General features: G+C 43.7%; 2 protein-coding genes across 4 annotated transcripts in view; one reads left to right on the top strand and one right to left on the bottom strand.

The window, feature by feature from the left end:
- The window catches only part of cfap210 (cilia and flagella associated protein 210), a 22895-nt gene extending 5919 nt beyond the window's left edge, over positions 1–16976 (bottom strand). The window contains exons 1-3 of one of the 3 annotated variants that reach the window (XM_061971662.1): positions 16561–16976; positions 8638–8828; positions 8402–8575 (exon numbers count right to left, since the gene is read on the bottom strand). In XM_061971662.1, the coding sequence (XP_061827646.1) occupies positions 8402–8575; positions 8638–8828; positions 16561–16648 (453 nt within the window). In that variant the 5' untranslated portion in view covers positions 16649–16976. Of the gene's footprint in view, positions 1–8401; positions 8576–8637; positions 8829–13993; positions 14269–16560 lie in introns of those variants that run through there. The other 2 variants (XM_061971664.2, XM_061971663.2) reach the window with 2 other exon arrangements.
- A 124-nt stretch (positions 16977–17100) lies between these two features.
- Positions 17101–19457, top strand: part of phgdh (phosphoglycerate dehydrogenase) — a 30006-nt gene continuing 27649 nt past the window's right edge. The window contains exon 1 of the mRNA XM_061971660.2: positions 17101–17337. Within this exon, the coding sequence (XP_061827644.1) occupies positions 17200–17337 (138 nt within the window). The 5' untranslated portion in view covers positions 17101–17199. The remainder of the gene's footprint in view (positions 17338–19457) is intronic.

The raw sequence follows: 19457 nt of genomic DNA on the forward strand, positions 1-19457 counted from the left end.
GTTCATCGGTCATTATATCTCGTATTCCGAAGTCTTGGGGGCATGCCTTACAGGCACTGCTTTTAACGTTCTCTACGAGCTGACGTCATGTCCGCTTTTCATCCCTTCTAAAAATGTGCCCGCCCAGTCACAAGATGTGAGCGGCTCCTGTACGCACACACACGTAAATGCAAAGCATACTTCATCAACAGCGATACAGTTTACACTGAGAGTGCCAGTATAAGCAACTTTAAAGGCCTACTGAAACCAACTACTACCGACCACGCAGTCTGATAGTTTATACATCAATGATGAAATCTTAACATTGCAACACATGCCAATACGGCCGGGTTAGTTTACTAAAGTGCAATTTTAAATTTCGTGCGACATATCCTGCTGAAAACGTCTCGGTATGACGTCAGCACGTGACGTGGTGGATTGTGGAGGACATTTTGAGACAGCATGATGGCCAGCTATTAAGTCGTCTGTTTCATCGCAAAATTCCACAGTATTCTGGACATCTGTGTTGGTGAATCTTTTGCAATTTGTTCAATGAACAATGGAGACCGCAAAGAAGAAAGCTGTAGGAGGGAAGCGGTGTATTGCGGCCGACTTTAGCAACACAAACACAGCCGGTGGGTGTTTCATTGTTTACATTCCCGGAAGATGACAGTCAATCTTTACCATTGGCCTGTGGAGAACTGGGACAACAGAGACTCTTACCAGGAGGACTTTGAGTTGGATACACAGACACGGTACTGTGAGTACGCTTCCAAACATTTGATCACTTGCCGTACGTGCGTGCCGCTATGTGCATGTCACGTAAATAATTCAATGTATACACCCTGATGATTATCTTGTGTGATGACTGTATTATGATGATAGTATATATGATAATATATATCTGTATCATGAATCAACTTAAACAAGTTGAAAAACTTATTCGGGTGTTACCATTTAGTGGTCAATTGTACGGAATATGTACTTCACTGTGCAACCTACTCATAAAAGTCTCACGTACGTAACTTTGGGGACTTTAGGGAAATATATGTGCTGTATGAATTTTGGGGAGGTGAACGGTATTTGGGCTGTGGGATTGAGTGTTGTGCGGGTGTTTGAGTTGTATTGGCGGGTTATATGGACGGGAGGGGGGAGGTGTTTGTTATGCGGGATTAATTTTGTGGCATATTAAATATAAGCCTGGTTGTGTTGTGGCTAATAGAGTATATATATATGTCTTGTGTTTATTTACTGTTTTAGTCATTCCCAGCTTAATATCAGGTCCCACCCGCCTCTCACAGCATCTTCCCTATCTGAATCGCTCCCACTGCCCTCTAGTCCTTCACTCTCACTTTCCTCATCCACGAATCTTTCATCCTCGCTCAAATTAATGGGGAAATGGCTTTCTCGGTCCGAATCCCTTTCGCCGCTGGTGGCCATGATTGTAAACAATGTGCGGATGTGAGGAGCTCCACAACCTGTGACGTCACGCTACTCGTCTGCTACTTCCGGTACAGGCAAGGCTTTTTTATCAGCGACCAAAAGTTGCGAACTTTATCGTCGATGTTCTCTACTAAATCCTTTCAGCAAAAAGATGGCAATATCGCGAAATGATCAAGTATGACACATAGAATGGACCTGCTATCCCCGTTTAAATAAGAAAATCGCATTTCAGTAGGCCTTTAACATTGTTAGAAATATACGCCACACTGTGAATCCACACCAAACAAGAATGACGAACACATTTTCGGAGAACATCCGCACAGTAACACAACATAAACACAACAGAACAAATACCCAGAATCCCATGCAGCACTAACTTTTCCGGGACGCTACAATATACACCCCCGCTACCTCCAAAATCTGTGCTGCAGTCACTGCTGGGCCACAACATTAGGTACACCTGCAGACTGGAGCACGGATTTCATATTTCATTCATTCACAACTCCTCCAACACGAACATTATTGTTTTTGCACTTTTGGCTTCTTATTAAATAACTTTTTCAAATACATTCAATCTTGCACGTGGAAACTTTAAGTGTGGGCTTTAGTTGATATAACACTCCCGTCGGGTTGCATTCTAGGCCGGGGGTGCATTATCCGGTGTGTATGTGTGTGTGTGTGGGGGGGGGGGGGGGGTTGGAGGTAGCGGGGGTTTATATTGTAGCATCCCGGAAAAGTTAGTGCTGCAAAGGATTCTGGGTATTTGTTCTGTTGTGTTTATGTCGTGTTACTGTGCGGATGTTCTCCAAAAATGTGTTTGTCATTCTTGTTTGGTGTGGATTCACAGTGTGGCGTATATTTCTAACAATGTTAAAGGTTTTTATACTGGCAAAAAAAAAAAATTTCAAAAAACCTTTTCACATTGTCATTATGGGGTGTAGTAATCTGTGGAATTTTGAGGACAAAAATATGTGTGACCTGTATCGCTGAAGATCAAGTATGCGTTGCATTCACTTCTGTGAAGCCGCACATATGTAACTGAGCCAGCAGTCATTGGACTGGACGGAAAGGGGACGTTACAATTCTCGGGAGGGGTACTAAAGTTTGGTAGTCTCCCGGGAGGTTTGGCAAGTATGAGAATTAGCGGTGTACCGCGGCACCTCCGCTGTATATAATCGGCGGGCCAGCTCTAGTGTTAATTTGATATCCCCTCACGGGCCAAGTGAAATTACACGGCGGGCCAAATTTGGCCAGCAGGCCAGAGTTTGACACCCATGCTCTAAATGATCAAACACTAATAAAAGGCACACAGTTGTGATCCTCATTGTGTTGCTTTGTCAGCATTATGCAAATACTAACAACAAATTCCTTATGAGGCCCAAGTAACTTTGGAATCAGTAAAATATTTCCACTGTTAGAGCCCACATGCATTGGGGCCAAGTGGGGCAGTAGTGAACAACCACATCCAACAGATGGAGCTCCACATAGAAATCTGAAGTACAAATCACTATTGCCAAGAGCATGAATGATTGTCTGCACTCTAGTGAATACTCTTTCATGATAATATGCCCAAGATCAAATTGATGTGGCAATAAACTGGTGGAAATGATGCATTTATGTGCAGCGGAGGTTTTTCCCCAAAAGGTGGCTAAATTTTCAAATTGTATCATCTTTGGCGCAATCGAATTCTGAAAATGTGTAATAGTGTAGAACTGTTTTTTGCATTCACACTCAAACGCAGTTCTTTCTTGTCCTTATCCCACTTAGTTATCGATTCATTCTTTTTCATGATATCGCCTCATAAAGGAGCTCAAAAAATGAGTACACCCCTCACAATAACGCAACCAATTTTTTAAATTAAGGGCCAACACTGTAGAAATTAAACTTAGATATACAGTACAGGCCACCTTCTCATTCAATGCGTTTTCTTTATTTTCATGACTATTTACAAAATTAAGAATGAACACGTGGAAAAAAAGATGAAATAACTGAAAACATGTTTTATATTCTAGTTTCTTCAAAATAGCCACCCTTTGTTCTGATTACTGCTTTGCACACTCTTGGCATTCTCTCCGTGAGCTTCAAGAGGTAGTCACCTGACATGGTTTTCACTTCACAGGTGTGCCTTATCAGGGTTGATTAGTGGAATTTCTTGCTTTATCAATGGGGTTGGGACCTTCAGTTGTGTTGTGAATGAGAAGGTGTGTCCAAACTTTTGGCCTGTACTGTACTTTACAGTAGTTTCCATCCAACCATATTCTTCCGCTTATCCGAGGTCGGGTCCCGGGGGCAGCAGCCTAAGCAGGGAAGCCCAGACTTCCCTCTCCCCAGCCACTTCGTCCAGCTCTTCCCGGGGGATCTCGAGGCGTTCCCAGGCCAGCCGGGAGACATAGTCTTCCCAACATGTTCTGGGTCTTCCCCGTGGCCTCCTACCGGTCGGACGTGCCCTAAACACCTCCCTAGGGAGGCGTTCGGGTGGCATCCGGAGCAGATGCCTGAACCACCTCATCTGGCTCCTCTCCATGTGGAGGAGCAGCGGCTTTATTTTGATCTCCTCCCGGATGACAGAGCTTCTCACCCTATCTCTAAGGGAGAGCACCGCCACCCGGCGGAGGAAACTAATTTCGGCCGCTTGTACCCGTGATCTTGTCCTTTCGGTCATAACTCAAAGCTCATGACCGTAGGTCATACTTGCCAACCTTGAGACCTCCGATTTCGGGGGGGGGGGGGGGCGTGGTTAAGAGGGGAGGAGTATATTTACAGCTAGAATTCACCAAGTCAAGTATTTCATATATATATATATATATATGCAGTATATATAAGAAATAATTGACGAAATACTAAGTCAAGTATTTCATATATATATATATATATATATATATATATATATATATATATATATATATATATATATGAAATACTTGACTTTCAGTGAATTCTAGCTAAATATATATTTATTTTATTATATATATAAAATAAATACTTGAATTTCAGTGTTCATTTATTTACACATATACACACATAACACTCATCTACTCATTGTTGAGTTAAGGGTTGAATTGTTCATCCTTGTTCTATTTTTTGTCACTATTTTTCGAACCATGCTGAACACCCTCTCTGATGATGCATTGCTGTGTGGCACGCACAAAAGTGCTTTCATCAAATGCACTAGATGGCAGTATTGTCCTGTTTAAGAGTGTCACAACATTGCTGTTTACGGCAGACGAACTGCTTTACGGTAGACAAAAACGTGACTGCTGTTGTTGTGTGTTGTTACCGCGCTGGGAGGACGTTAATGAAACTGCCTAACAATAAACCCACATAAGAAACCAAGAACTCGCCCTCGATCATTCTACAGTTATAACGTGATTGGGCAGGTACGCTGTTTATATTGTTGGTTAGCGGTCTGAATTTCCACCTGAATCTCGGGAGAATTTCGGGAGAAAATTTGTCCCGGGAGGTTTTCGGGAGAGCCGCTGAATTTCGGGAGTCTCCCGGAAAATCCGGGAGGGTTGGCAAGTATGCCGTTGGTGAGGATGGGAACGTAGATCGACTGGTAAATTGAGAGCTTTGCCTTCCGGCTCAACTCCTTCTTCACCACAACAGATCAATACAGCGTCCGCATTACTGAAGACGCCGCACCGATCCGCCTGTCGATCTCACGATCCACTCTTCCCTCACTCGTGAACAAGACTCCGAGGTACTTGAACTCCTCCACCTGGGGCAAGATCTCCTCCTCAACCCGGAGATGGCACTCCACCCTTTTCCGGGCGAGAACCATGGACTCGGACTTGGAGGTGCTGATTCTCATCCCAGTCACTTCACACTCGGCTGCGAACTGATCCAGTGAGAGCTGAAGATCCTGGCCAGATGAAGCCATCAGGACCACATCATCTGCATAAAGCAGAGACCTAATCCTGCAGCCACCAAACCGGATCCCCTCAACGCCTTGACTGCGCCTAGAAATTCTGTCCATAAAAGTTATGAACAGAATCGGTGACAAAGGGCAGTGGTTTGTGTATAGCACTATTGTCCCCTAAAGTCTCTTTCAATATAGAACAAATACATGCAAAAAAAACCAATGTGAGATACATACAAATGACAACAAAAGATGCAAATTAACATTTAAGTCAATTTTACCTTTAGTGAAGACGTGTTTGCATAGACCAGGGGTCGGCAACCCGCGGCTCTAGAGCCGCATGCGGCTCTTTAGCGCCGCATTAGTGGCTCTCTGGAGCTTTTTAAAAAATGTATGAAAAATGGAAAAAGATGAGGGGAAAAAAATCTATTTTTTGTTTTAATATGGTTTCTGTAGGAGGACAAACATGACACAAGCCTCCCTAATTGTTACAAAGCACACTGTTTATATTGAACATGCTTCACTGATTCGAGTATTTGGCGAGCGCCGTTTTGTCCTACTAATTTTGGCGGTCCTTGAACTCACCTTAGTTTGTTTACATGTATAACTTTCTCCGACTTTATAGGACATGTTTTATGCCACTTCTTTTTCTGTCTCATTTTGTCCACCAAACTTTCCACAGAGGTGAGTTTTGTCGATGTTATTGACTTGTGTGTAGTGCTAATCAGACATATTTGGTCACTGCATGACTGCAAGCTAATCGATGCTAACATGCTATTTAGGCTAGCTATATGTACATATTGCATCGTTATGCCTCATTTGTAGGTATATTTGAGCTCATTTAGTTTCCTTTAAGTCCTATTAATTCAATTTATATTTCATGACACACTATCTGTATGTAATATGGCTTTTAATTTTTTGCGGCTCCAGACAGATTTGTTTTTGTATTTTTGGTCCAATATGGCTCTTTCAACATTTTTGGGTTGCCGACCCCTGGCATAGACCATTCAGGAACTCATAGATCATGTGTGCATACCACTTTGTTTAATCGCACAACACTGTAGAGAATCCGCTACTACACAGCAGTAAGCTACAACTTGCAACTTCGCCTGGCCTCGTGATGACTTACTTTGGAGCCGCACTTAAAAAGAAAAAAAGCGCGGACCGAGTCACCACGGCGTGAATCCAGTGTTTATTCATAGCAGAGACCATCTACAAAACCCTGGACCTATTTTTGGCAATTATTTTTGTTGAAAAAACAGTCGTATGAAAATGAGGGAGCAAGAAAACTGACTGTAGACGCAAGTTTGATTTCTGTCACATTAAGATGTACAGTATGCTGAAAACGTGAGGGATGTCCTTACTTTTGGGGAAAACTATCCATTTAGACACATTTCTCTGATGCTCATATACTGTACATTCGTAGTATCTGGAAATAGTGCATACAATATAAACCAGCGCCTTGAATTACAAACCCCGTTTCCATATGAGTTGGGAAATTGTGTTAGATGTAAATATAAATGGAATACAATGATTTGCAAATCCTTTTCAAGCCATATTCAGTTGAATATGCTACAAATACAACATATTTGATGTTCAAACTGATAAACATTTTTTTTTGTGCAAATAATCATTAACTTTGGAATTTGATGCCAGCAAGACATGACAAAAAAGTTGGGAAAGGTGGCAACAAATACTGATAAAGTTGAGGAATGCTCATCAAACACTTATTTGGAACATCCCACAGGTGAACAGGCAAATTGGGAACAGGTGGGTGCCATGATTGGGTATAAAAGTAGATTCCATGAAATGCTCAGTCATTCACAAACAAGGATGGGGCGAGGGTCACCACTTTGTCAACAAATGCGTGAGCAAATTGTTGAACAGTTTAAGAAAAACCTTTCTCAACCAGCTATTGCAAGGAATTTAGGGATTTCACCATCTACGGTCTGTAATATCATCAAAGGGTTCCGAGAATCTGGAGAAATCACTGCACGTAAGCAGCTAAGCCCGTGACCTTCGATCCCTCAGGCTGTACTGCATCAACAAGCGACATCAGTGTGTAAAGGATATCGCCACATGGGCTCAGAAACACTTCAGAAACCCACTGTCAGTAACTACAGTTGGTCGCTACATCTGTAAGTGCAAGTTAAAACTCTCCTATGCAAGGCGAAAATCGTTTATCAACAACACCCAGAAACGCCGTCGGCTTCGCTGGGCCTGAGCTCATCTAAGATGGACTGATACAAAGTGGAAAAGTGTTCTGTGGTCTGACGAGTCCACATTTCAAATTGTTTTTTGGAAACTGTGGACGTCGTGTCCTCCGAATAAAAGAGGAAAAGAACCATCCGGATTGTTATAGGCGCAAAGTGTAAAAGCCAGCATCTGTGATGGTATGGAGGTGTATTAGTGCCCAAGACATGGGTAACTTACACATCTGTGAAGGCGCCATTAATGCTGAAAGGTACATACAGGTTTTGGAGCAACATATGTTGCCATCCAAGCAACGTAACCATGGACGCCCCTGCTTATTTCAGCAAGACAATGCCAAGCCACGTGTTACATCAACTTGGCTTCATAGTTCAAGAGTGCGGGTACTAGACTGGTCTGCCTGTTGTCCAGACCTGTCTCCCATTGAAAATGTGTGGTGCATTATGAAGCCTAAAATACCACAATGGAGACCCCCGGACTGTTGAACAACTTAAGCTGTACATCAAGCAAGAATGGGAAAGAATTCCACCTGAGAAGCTTAAAAAATGTGTCTCAGTTCCCAAACGTTTACTGAGTGTTGTTAAAAGGAAAGGCCATGTAACACAGTGGTGAACATGCCCTTTCCCAACTACTTGGGCACGTGTTGCAGCCATGAAATTCTAAGTTAATTATTATTTGCAAAAAAAAATAAAGTTAATGAGTTTGAACATCAAATATCTTGTCTTTGTAGTGCATTCAATTGAATATGGGTTGAAAATGATTTGCAAATCATTGTATTCCGTTTATATTTACATCTAACACAATTTCCTAACTCATATGGAAACGGGGTTTGTATTTACTTCTTGTCTAAGCATGTTTCAAAACTCGCACAATCCCTGAGGTCTTAAAGTAGAAATGTGTCATACTAACGTGAAGTCCTGTCACTCGCTCTGTCTGGTAGTACAGCTGCTTCTTTGCCTTTGCAAGGGCCTCTCTGCGCATTTCCTCTCTGTATTTGGCCTCTTCCTTATCAATCAGTTTCCTTTTGTCCTCCTCCATCTGGTCGCGGATTTTCTTTGCTTCCAGCTTTTTCTGCCTTTGACCCTTGAAGAAGAAACACGTGTTTGTGACCTAGTTGTTTGACGTTGCGAGCACAGTGGACTTACAGCGAGGGTGTTGGGCCACAGTTTGGCCATCTCTTTGGATTTGTGGTGGAGAAACTCTCTTTGCCTTTTGGCCTCCATCAGGCGCTCCTTCTCCTTGTCCACACGGTTCGTCTGGTCCTGGATCCTTAGCCAGTCGGCTTTGCTTAAAACGGTGATCTGATGGAGATCTGGAAGCTGAGTGATGTCTTCTGCTGGAGTTAATAAATCAACAAACATCTGTTTTATTTGTGATCGCAAACATCCTACAATGGCCGTCAATGTTTAATGCACATTTCAGTATTTGCAGGAAAATATTGTAATGTTATGCATATATTCTTTTTCCTTTTGCAGTTTATTCATTTATCCAGAAATGGTAAGACACATGTGCTGAATTGCAAAGAAGTAAAACAAGTAGCTTGCTGAAAGTTAAATTCATACGGTCGTGTAAATTGATGTACAAACCCCGTTTCCATATGAGTTGGGAAATTGTGTTAGATGTAAATATAAACGGAATACAATGATTTGCAAATTATTTTCAACCCATATTCAATTGAATATGCTACAAAGACAACATATTTGATGTTCAAACTGATAAACATTTTTTTTTTGCAAATAATCATTAACTTTAGAATTTGATGCCAGCAACACGTGAAGTTGGGAAAGGTGGCAAAAAACACTGATAAAGTTGAGGAATGCTCATCAAACACTTATTTGGAACATCCCACTGTCATGTCTGTGTAATCATGTTTTGTTTTAAGTCATGTTTTGTTTAGTTTCTGGCTTTTCACTCCCTTGTCTTGTTTGCATGATTACCCATTAGTTTCACCTGTTCCACGTTTGGACTCATTGTGCACTCTTGTTTGTCACCATAGCAACCATTAGTTTTCACCTGTCACGTCACGCACCTGTTTCACGTTTTGAGTCACGCACCTGTTTTCGTTAATCATGTCTGTGTTATTTAAGCTTTTCATTTTCTGTTGTTCGTCCTGACGACATCCCCGCATACTTACCCCTGTCACACTCTATGTACCTCTGCGCACTTCATGCCAAGGCAAGTAAGTTTTTGTTCCATGTTTATAGTCTTTTTGGTTTCATAGTTTGTTCTCCGCCATTGTGCGTGTTTTTTGTTTGTACTTTTTTGCTATAGTCTTTTGGTTTCATAGTTTATTCTCCGCCTCTGTGCGCGCTTTTTGTTTATTCCTTTTTTTTGATAAATATAAATAAATCATGTACCTTCATTCCCGTCTCGCCCGTGCCAACTTTCCGTTGCATCCCGGAAAAGCAAACACCCAGGACCAAGTCTTGACAGTAGGTCGTCAGCAGACCCGCTTTTCCGCACCTAAGTTGGCCGAGTTGGACATTTTGGACGAGGCTTCTTGGGCGGTCCTGTGCGCGATGGAGGAGGAAACTCTGCGCTACTCCTCCGTGGAGTACAGAGACTTCATTTGGTCCCAGGACGACACAGCGTCACCTCAGCCACGGAAGCGCCGCCAAAGACGAAGGACGTCAGGAAGAACTTCCGCGAGCCTGCAGGACACGCCGCTCCCACATGCCCCTCCCCCTCCGGGCGGAAGCAAGCAGCAGCCAGCCCGGCTTCGCCCTGATGACGTCAAAAACCAGGATTTTTTTTTCCTGAATTCTTTTTCTTTTGATTCCCCGCCCCCCAGGACTCAAGTCACGCCCAAGTCACAAAAAAAATTTTTTCACCCACAATATCACAGGTAGAAAATAGACATTTTGAACAATTTAAAGGGGACGTTTCTGCCTCCCCCCGCCCACCCCTAGAGAGAGTTCCAGACCGCAGAGAGCGCGTCTGGTATCCGCCCCTTGAGGGGGGGGCTGGGGTCGGGAGCTGTGTAGGTGGGGTGGCTCTGCATCACCATGTCAAGCCACAGCCTCCAGCACGGCCGCCACCACCAGTCTTCCGACCTGTCAAGCCACAGCCTCCAGCACGACCGCCCTCACCAGTCTTCCGACCCGTCAAGCCACAGCCTCCAGCACGACCGCCCTCACCAGTCTTCCGACCTGCCAAGCCGCAACCCCCAGCTAGGCCACCTCCACCTGCTCCAAGGCTAGCACCACGGCTAGCTGCTCCAAGGCTAGCACCTGTCGCTGCTCCAAGGCTAGCACCTGTCGCTGCTCCACGGCTAGCACCAGACCCTCCACGCCAAGACCAAGACCAAGACCCTCCACGCCAAGTCCAAGACCAAGACCCTCCACGCCAAGTCCAAGACCAAGACCCTCCACGCCAAGTCCAAGACCAAGACCCTCCACGCCAAGACCAAGACCAAGACCCTCCACTCCAAGACCAAGACCCTCCACGCCAAGTCCAAGACCAAGACCCTCCACGCCAAGTCCAAGACCAAGACCCTCCACGCCAAATCCAAGACCAAGACCCTCCACGCCAAGTCCAAGACCAAGACCCTCCACGCCAAGTCCAAGACCAAGACCCTCCACGCCAAGTCCAAGACCAAGACCCTCCACGCCAAGTCCAAGACCAAGACCCTCCACGCCAAGACCAAGACCAAGACCCTCCACGCCAAGTCCAAGACCAAGACCCTCCACGCCAAGTCCAAGACCAAGACCCTCCACGCCAAGTCCAAGACCAAGACCCACCACGCCAAGTTCCGCCAGTCGCAGCTCCACGACGCCAAGTGCCGCCAGTCGCAGCTCCGAGACGCCAAGTGCCGCCAGTCGCAGCTCCGAGACGCCAAGTGCCGCCAGTCGCAGCTCCGAGACGCCAAGTGCCGCCAGTCGCAGCTCCAAGACGCCAAGTGCCGCCAGTCGCAGCTCCAAGACGCCAAGTGCCGCCAGTCGCAGCTCCACGACGCCAAGTGCCGCCAGTCGCAGCTCCACGACGCCAAGTGCCGCCAGTCGCAGCTCCACGACGCCAAGTGCCGCCAGTCGCAGCTCCACGACGCCAAGTGCCGCCAGTCGCAGCTCCGCCATGCCAAGACCAAGACCCACGCCTAGACCAAGACCCACGCCTAGACCAAGACCAAGACCCACGCCTAGACCAAGACCAAGACCCACACCTAGACCAAGACCAAGACCCACGCCGAGCTTTGCCGCCGGACGCGCCACGCCGAGCTTCGCCGCCTGACTTGCCACGCCGAGCTGCCACGCCTGCAAAGGTGACGACGCGCCTTCCTCCTCGTCGGCCACGGATATGGCCGCTACCTGGTCGCCCGCCACGCCAAGTGCGCCCACCTCCCAGTCGGCCACGAATGTGGCCATTCCCTGGGCGCCCGCCTCGCCTGCTGCAGCGGCGTTCCACTCGCCGCCGCCACCTAACTCTGCCCCGGTGGATACGGGGACACGTGGTCTGGCGACACACCGCCATGTCCCCCTCCCGCCCTCCCATGACTCTTGTTAATTTTTTTATGGACATCTGGTATCTGTCCTTAAGGGAGGGGCTCTGTCATGTCTGTGTAATCATGTTTTGTTTTAAGTCATGTTTTGTTTAGTTTCTGGCTTTTCACTCCCTTGTCTTGTTTGCATGATTACCCATTAGTTTCACCTGTTCCACGTTTGGACTCATTGTGCACTCTTGTTTGTCACCATAGCAATCATTAGTTTTCACCTGTCACGTCACGCACCTGTTTCACGTTTTGAGTCACGCACCTGTTTTCGTTAATCATGTCTGTGTTATTTAAGCTTTTCATTTTCTGTTGTTCGTCCTGACGACATCCCTGCATACTTACCCCTGTCACACTCTATGTACCTCTGCGCACTTCATGCCAAGCCAAGTAAGTTTTTGTTCCATGTTTATAGTCTTTTTGGTTTCATAGTTTGTTCTCCGCCATTGTGCGTGTTTTTTGTTTGTACTTTTTTGCTATAGTCTTTTGGTTTCATAGTTTATTCTCCGCCTCTGTGCGCGCTTTTTGTTTATTCCTTTTTTTTGATAAATATAAATAAATCATGTACCTTCATTCCCGTCTCGCCCATGCTAACTTTCCGTTGCATCCCGGAAAAGTAAACACCCAGGACCAAGTCTTGACACCCACAGGTGAACAGGCAAATTGGGAACAGGTGGGTGCCATGATTGGGTATAAAAGTAGATTCCATGAAATGCTCAGTCATTCACAAACAAGGATGGGGCGAGGGTCACCACTTTGTCAACAAATGCGTGAGCAAATTGTTGAACAGTTTAAGAAAAACCTTTCTCAACCAGCTATTGCAAGGAATTTAGGGATTTCACCATCTACGGTCTGTAATATCATCAAAGGGTTCAGAGAATCTGGAGAAATCACTGCACGTAAGCAGCTAAGCCCGTGACCTTCGATCCCTCAGGCTGTACTGCATCAACAAGCGACATCAGTGTGTAAAGGATATCACCACATGGGCTGAGGAACACTTCAGAAACCCATTGTCAGTAACTACAGTTGGTCGCTACATCTGTAAGTGCAAGTTAAAACTCTCCTGTGCAAGGCGAAAACCGTTTATGAACAACACCCAGAAACGCCGTCGGCTTCGCTGGGCCTGAGCTCACCTAAGATGGACTGATACAAAGTGGAAAAGTGTTCTGTGGTCTGACAAGTCCACATTTCAAATTGTTTTTGGAAACTGTGGACGTCGTGTCCTCCGGACCAAAGAGGAAAATAACCATCCGGATTGTTATAGGCGCAAAGTTGAAAAGCCAGCATCTGTGATGGTATGGGGGTGTATTAGTGCCCAAGACATGGGTAACTTACACATCTGTGAAGGCGCCATTAATGCTGAAAGGTACATACAGGTTTTGGAGCAACATATGTTGCCATCCAAGCAACGTTACCATGGACGCCCCTGCTTATTTCAGCAAGACAATGCCAAGCCACGAGTTACATCAACGTGCCTTCATAGTAAAAGAGTGCGGGTACTAGACTGGTCTGCCTGTTGTCCAGACCTGTCTCCCATTGAAAATGTGTGGCGCATTATGAAGCCTAAAATACCACAACGGAGACCCCCGGACTGTTGAACAACTTAAGCTGTACATCAAGCAAGAATGGGAAAGAATTCCTCCTGAGAAGCTTAAAAAATGAGTCTCCTCAGTTCCCAAAACGTTTACTGAGTGTTGTTAAAAGGAAAGGCCATGTAACACAGTGGTGAACATGCCCGTTCCCAACTACTTTGGCACTTGTTGCAGCCATTTAATTCTAAGTTAATTATTTTTTTGCAAAAAAAAAAAAAGTTTATGAGTTTGAACATCAAATATGTTGTCTTTGTAGTGCATTCAACTGAATATGGGTTGAAAATGATTTGCAAATCATTGTATTTCGTTTATATTTACATCTAACACAATTTCCCAACTCATAATGAAACGGGGTTTGTATATATTGTTCTGTGTCTATTAAAAGTCGTGAAATTCTAAATCTAAAAAAAAAGTATATCAACTCACCACTTTTACTGGATCCTCTCCGTCGTCCATGTTGAACTACCGACGACATGTTTCCGGTTTAGCAGCTTACTGCTATTATTCCATACAATTCGTCATAAATCCAACACACAACTGTTGCTGGCTTTTTGCCACCTTCCACTCTGTGTTGTATTGTTGCTTAGCAACACAGTTCCGGCTCTTCGACACAAGAGGGTGCTGTTGCCAACGATTCAATCTTGTCTTTTGGTAATAAAATTAAACATATTTGTAATTCTAAAACCTAATTTAGATGTACCAATATTTGAATGAGATGTTTACAAGTTCAAATACATTTTTATTCACACTAAGAAAAATGTTACCATGATTATTATTTTGATGGGATTATTTCGCCATGTAGAGAAGGGGGAGTAATGGTTCAGGATCTAGTTGAATATTGGAAACTAATCAGCGAATGCAACACGCAATAAAGATTTGCACCTTAATTTGTTGTAATCTAGACACAGTTAACAAAAGTGAACTTTCAATGGTAGAGAGGCAGGTCACGTGATCAACAGTCGGTGTTAAATTCAGATCATTCAAATTCGATACATTGTTGGACAACATTTGTCTGACTGCACATATATAGTATGAAAACGTATTTTGTTTCATTGTTTGCCTTTTTTATTTTTGGACACAACTCGGGTTGTCCTGACATCAAAATGTATTTCGATACTTTTCTAAATAAAGGGGACCACAAACAATGTCATTATTGGCTTTCTTTCAACAAAAAAATCTTAGGATACATGAAACATATGTTTATTATTGCAATTTAGTCCTTGAATAAAATAGTGAACATACTAGACAACTTGTCTTTTAGTAGTAAGTAAACAAACAAAGACTCCTAATTAGTCTGCTGAGGTATGCATTAAGATATTGTGTCATATATCTACCTATTATTTTGTCAACATTATGAGGGACAAACTGTAAAATTTGATTATTAATCTGCATCAAAAAGCGACATCGGTGTGTAAAGGATATCACCACATGGGCTCAGGAACACTTCAGAAAACCACTGTCAGTAACTACAGTTGGTCGCTACATCTGTAAGTGCAAGTTAAAACTCTATGCAAAGCCAAAGCCATTTATCAACAACACCCAGAAACACCGCCGGCTTCGCTGGGCCTGAGCTCATCTAAGATGGACTGATGCAAAGTGTAAAAGTGTTCAGTGGTCTGACGAGTCTACATTTCAATTTGTTTTTGGAAACTGTGGTCGTCGTGTCCTCCGGACCAAAGAGGAAAAGAACCATCCGGACTGTTCTAGGCACAAAGTGTAAAAGGCAGCATGTGTGATGGTATGGGGTTGTACTAGTGGCCGAGGCATGGGTAACTTACACATCTGTGAAGGCACCATTAATGCTGAAAGGTACATACAGGTTTTGGAGCAACATATGTTGCCATCCAAGCAACGTTATCATGGACGCCCCTGCTTATTTCAGCAAGACAATGCCAAGCCACGTGTTACAACAGTGTGGCTTCATAGTAAAAGAGTGCGGGTACTAGACTGGCCTGCCTGTAGTCCAGACCTGTCTCCCATTGAAAATATGAAGACTAAAATATCAGAAGGGAGACTGTTGAACAACTTAAGCTGTACATCAAGCAAGAATGGGAAATAATTCCACTTCAAAAATGTGTCTCCTTAGTTCCCAAACCTTTACTGAGTATTGTTAAAAGGAAAGGCCATGTAACACAGTGGTAAAAATGCCTCTTTGACAACTTTCTTTCAATGTGTTGCTGCCAATAAATTCTAAGTTCATGATCATTTGCAAAAAAAAAAAAGACAAAGTTTCTCAGTGTGAACATGAAATATCTTGTCTTTGCAGTCTATTAAATTGAATATAAGTTGAAAAGGATTTGCAAATAATTGCATTCTCTTTTTATTTACCATTTACACAACGTGACAACTTCATGGGTTTTGCAAACACAATCATATGAGACCAGGTAAGTGATCAACAAACAATACAATGATGCTCTAATTCTCTTTATTACATCAAATAAAGTCAAAAGTGCAAAATAACCAATCTGGCTTGCTTTTATATCATTCGGCTTCTCTTGAGCCGATGCTCTCATGCAGGCCCGGCCCTAACCAATCTGGCACCCTAGGCAAGATTTTAGGTGGCGCCCCCCCACATCGGCATTGAAGTGTATATACTCACAAGAAACCGAATAGCTTTGTCTTTGACCTTTTTTTTTTTTTACTTACAACTATACCTAATATATAAGGGGTGGAAAAGTGACTATTACCTGCAGGGCAAACATTAGCTAACCAGAAGGCAATAACAATGTAAACAAAAAACACCTGCTTAAAAGATCTAATACAAATGTCCCTGAGGAATGTAAGGTGGGAGTACTGTAATTACCTAACGTTACATTATTATTTTCCATAACAATTTAGCCCCCTCCACAATATTAACCCGACGTTAAAACAGAACTAGCTATTTATTGATTAGCAATTGCCGAATCATGTAACATTAGCTTAATGCTAAAAAGCCAGGTTACTATCACATTCTGTAACAGACAAATAATTTCATGTAGGCTAACGTTACCTACCTGCTACCTCTGTCTTTTCTCGTTTCTCCTCCTCTTCTTTTCTCTTTTTTCTTCCCTGGGCACCTGACAGTTTTGGCCGTTTTGACATCTTATGTTGATTTTTTGATGTGGTGACGTCCAAAAAGAGTCATGATACGGGAAGGGAGGGGGCGCACCGTGCGGGGGTGGGGGGGTGGGGGGTGTAATGTTGTAACAAATAATATTTCTATTAAATAGGCTTTACTTTGCATTTTAATTAACGTGGGATTATTTTTTGTATTTAGAAATAATAGTATCAACCTTTTTTTTTTTTCTCCAACATTTGTGGCACTGGCGTGGCGCCCCCTGATGGACGGCGCCCTTAGCATTTGCCTATACGGCCTATGCCACGGGCCGGCCCTGCTCTCATGTATACACAAACTTATTTTTTTCAAAACAATGACGGAAAACAAACACAAATACCCAGATCTTATATTTGTGTGTAATATTCAACTTGGAAGAATTAACAAATATCGACGTCTCCACACTGCTATTGCTGTGATACCCCCTCGGGGGTCGACGCCTGTGTCGATCCGCCCGCCCCCAGAAGTACGAGCCTGGCAACGTGCGGCCATCACGACTCACTCGCTCATTCATCACGCAGGAGGCAACCACGTCGACATGGCGCCCATCTGCATCCGCAGCGTCCTCATCAGCGAGAGCGTGGACCCTCGCTGCAGGAACATCTTGGAAGAAAATGGCATCCGAGTAACGGAGAAGCAGAACATGAGGAAGGAGGACTTGATCGCGGAGATCAAGGTAAGATCGGCATGAAGTCTGCATTGCGTAACTCCCATCTTTACTCGCCTTCCACCGCCTCTTTTCTCCCTTTCGGCGCATTTTTGTATCATATGTAGTCAAAGTTAATCCACTTATTTAACCGCATTGTAGGTGAAATAGTGGGTTTGAGTTGTCGCTCTTCAAGTGTGATTTGTGAGTATAAGCCCCGCCCCCTGCCTTGACTGGATGATGCAATGCAGCCCATCACTTTCTAGCAGCCAGAACCACGTGACCGTCACACACTTTTTTTCTATATAATGTCCAATATTTAGACTTTGTCATGTATCTGAACCAGGGGATTAAACGACAAAAAGCCAAAAGCAGTGAAGTTGTCAGGTTGTGTAAATGGTAAATAAAAAGAGAATACAATGATTTGCAAATCCTTTTCAACTTATATTCAATTGAATAGACTGCAAAGACAAGATTTTTAATACTTTTTTGTTGTTGCAAATAATCATGAACTTAGAATTGAATGGCAGCAACACATTGCAAAAAAAAGGCATTTTTACCACTGTGTTACATGGCCTTTCCTTTTAACAACACTCAGTAAAGGTTTGGGAACTGAGGAGACACATTTTTGAAGTGGAATTCTTTCCCATTCTAGCTTGATGTACAGCTTAAGTTGTTCAACAGTCTCCCTTGTGATATTTTAGCCTTCATATTGCACCACACATTTTCAATGTCTGGACTACAGGCAGGCCAGTCTAGTACCCGCACTCTTTTACTATGAAGCCACGTTGATGTAACACGTGGCTTGGCATTGTCTTGCTGAAATAAGCAGGGGCGTCCATGATAACGTTGCTTGGATGGCGACATATGTTGCTCCAAAACCTGTACGTACCTTTCAGCATTAATGGTGCCTTCACAGAAGTGTAAATTACCCATGCCTTGTCCATCTTAGATTAGCTTGGGCCCAACGATGCCGGCAGCGTTTCTGGGTGTTGTTGAGAAATGGCTTTGGCTTTGCATAGTTAAAGTTAAAGTACCAATGATTATCACGCACACACTAGGTGTGGTGAAATTTGTCCTCTGCATTTGACCCATCCCCTTGTTCACCCCCTGGGAGGTGAGGGGAGCAGTGGGCAGCAGCGGTGCCGCGCCCGGGAATCATTTTTGGTGATTTAAACCCCAATTCCAACCCTTGATGCTGAGTGCCAATCAGGAAGGTAATGGGTCCCATTTTTATAGTCTTTGGTATGACTCGGCCGGGGTTTGAACTCACAACCTACCGATCTCAGGGCGGACACTCTAACCACTAGGCCACTGAGTAGAGTTTTAACTTGCACTTACAGATGTAGCGACCAACTGTAGTTACTGACAGTGGTTTTCTGAAGTGTTACTGAGTCCATGTGGTGATATCCTTTACACGTCGATATTGTTTTTTGATGCAGTACCGCCTGAAGAATTCCACCTGAGAAGCTTAAAAAATGTGTCTCCTCAGTTCCCAAACGTTTACTGAGTGTTGTTAAAAGGAAAGGCCATGTAACACAGTGGTGAACATGCCCTTTCCCAACTACTTTGGCACGTGTTGCAGCCATGAAATTCTAAGTTAATTATTTGCAAAAAAAAATAAAGTTTATGAGTTTGAACATCAAATATCTTGTCTTTGTAGTGCATTCAACTGAATATGGGTTGAAAAGGATTTGCAACTCATTGTATTCCGTTTATATTTACATCTAACACAATTTCCCAGCTCATCTGGAAACGGGGTTTGTATATGTGTGAATGTGTGTGTGTGTGTGTGTGTGTGTGTGTGTGTGTGTGTGTTTGTGTTTGTGTGTGTGTGTGTGTGTGTGTGTGTGTGTGTGTGTGTGTGTGTGTGTGTGTGTGTGTGTGTGTGTGTGTGTGTGTGTGTGTGTGTGTGTGTGTGTGTGTGTGTGTATCAAAAGTATTGGTGCATTTACAGCACTATAATGGAAGACAATATAGAGGAAGTTTTGTGCAGCTTCTACTATACATAAAAATAGTTTGACAGCACTAATTTAAAGTGTAGTTGAGGCATGGTGTTGGTTGTTAATAAACAGATGGCTGTGCAGGTACTTGGGTGCAAACAAGCATTTATAGAAGTACTACACTTAGTAAAAGTCTTCCACGGTGGT

Source organism: Nerophis lumbriciformis, linkage group LG13 (assembly GCF_033978685.3).
Source record: "Nerophis lumbriciformis linkage group LG13, RoL_Nlum_v2.1, whole genome shotgun sequence".
Lineage (NCBI taxonomy): Eukaryota > Metazoa > Chordata > Actinopteri > Syngnathiformes > Syngnathidae > Nerophis > Nerophis lumbriciformis.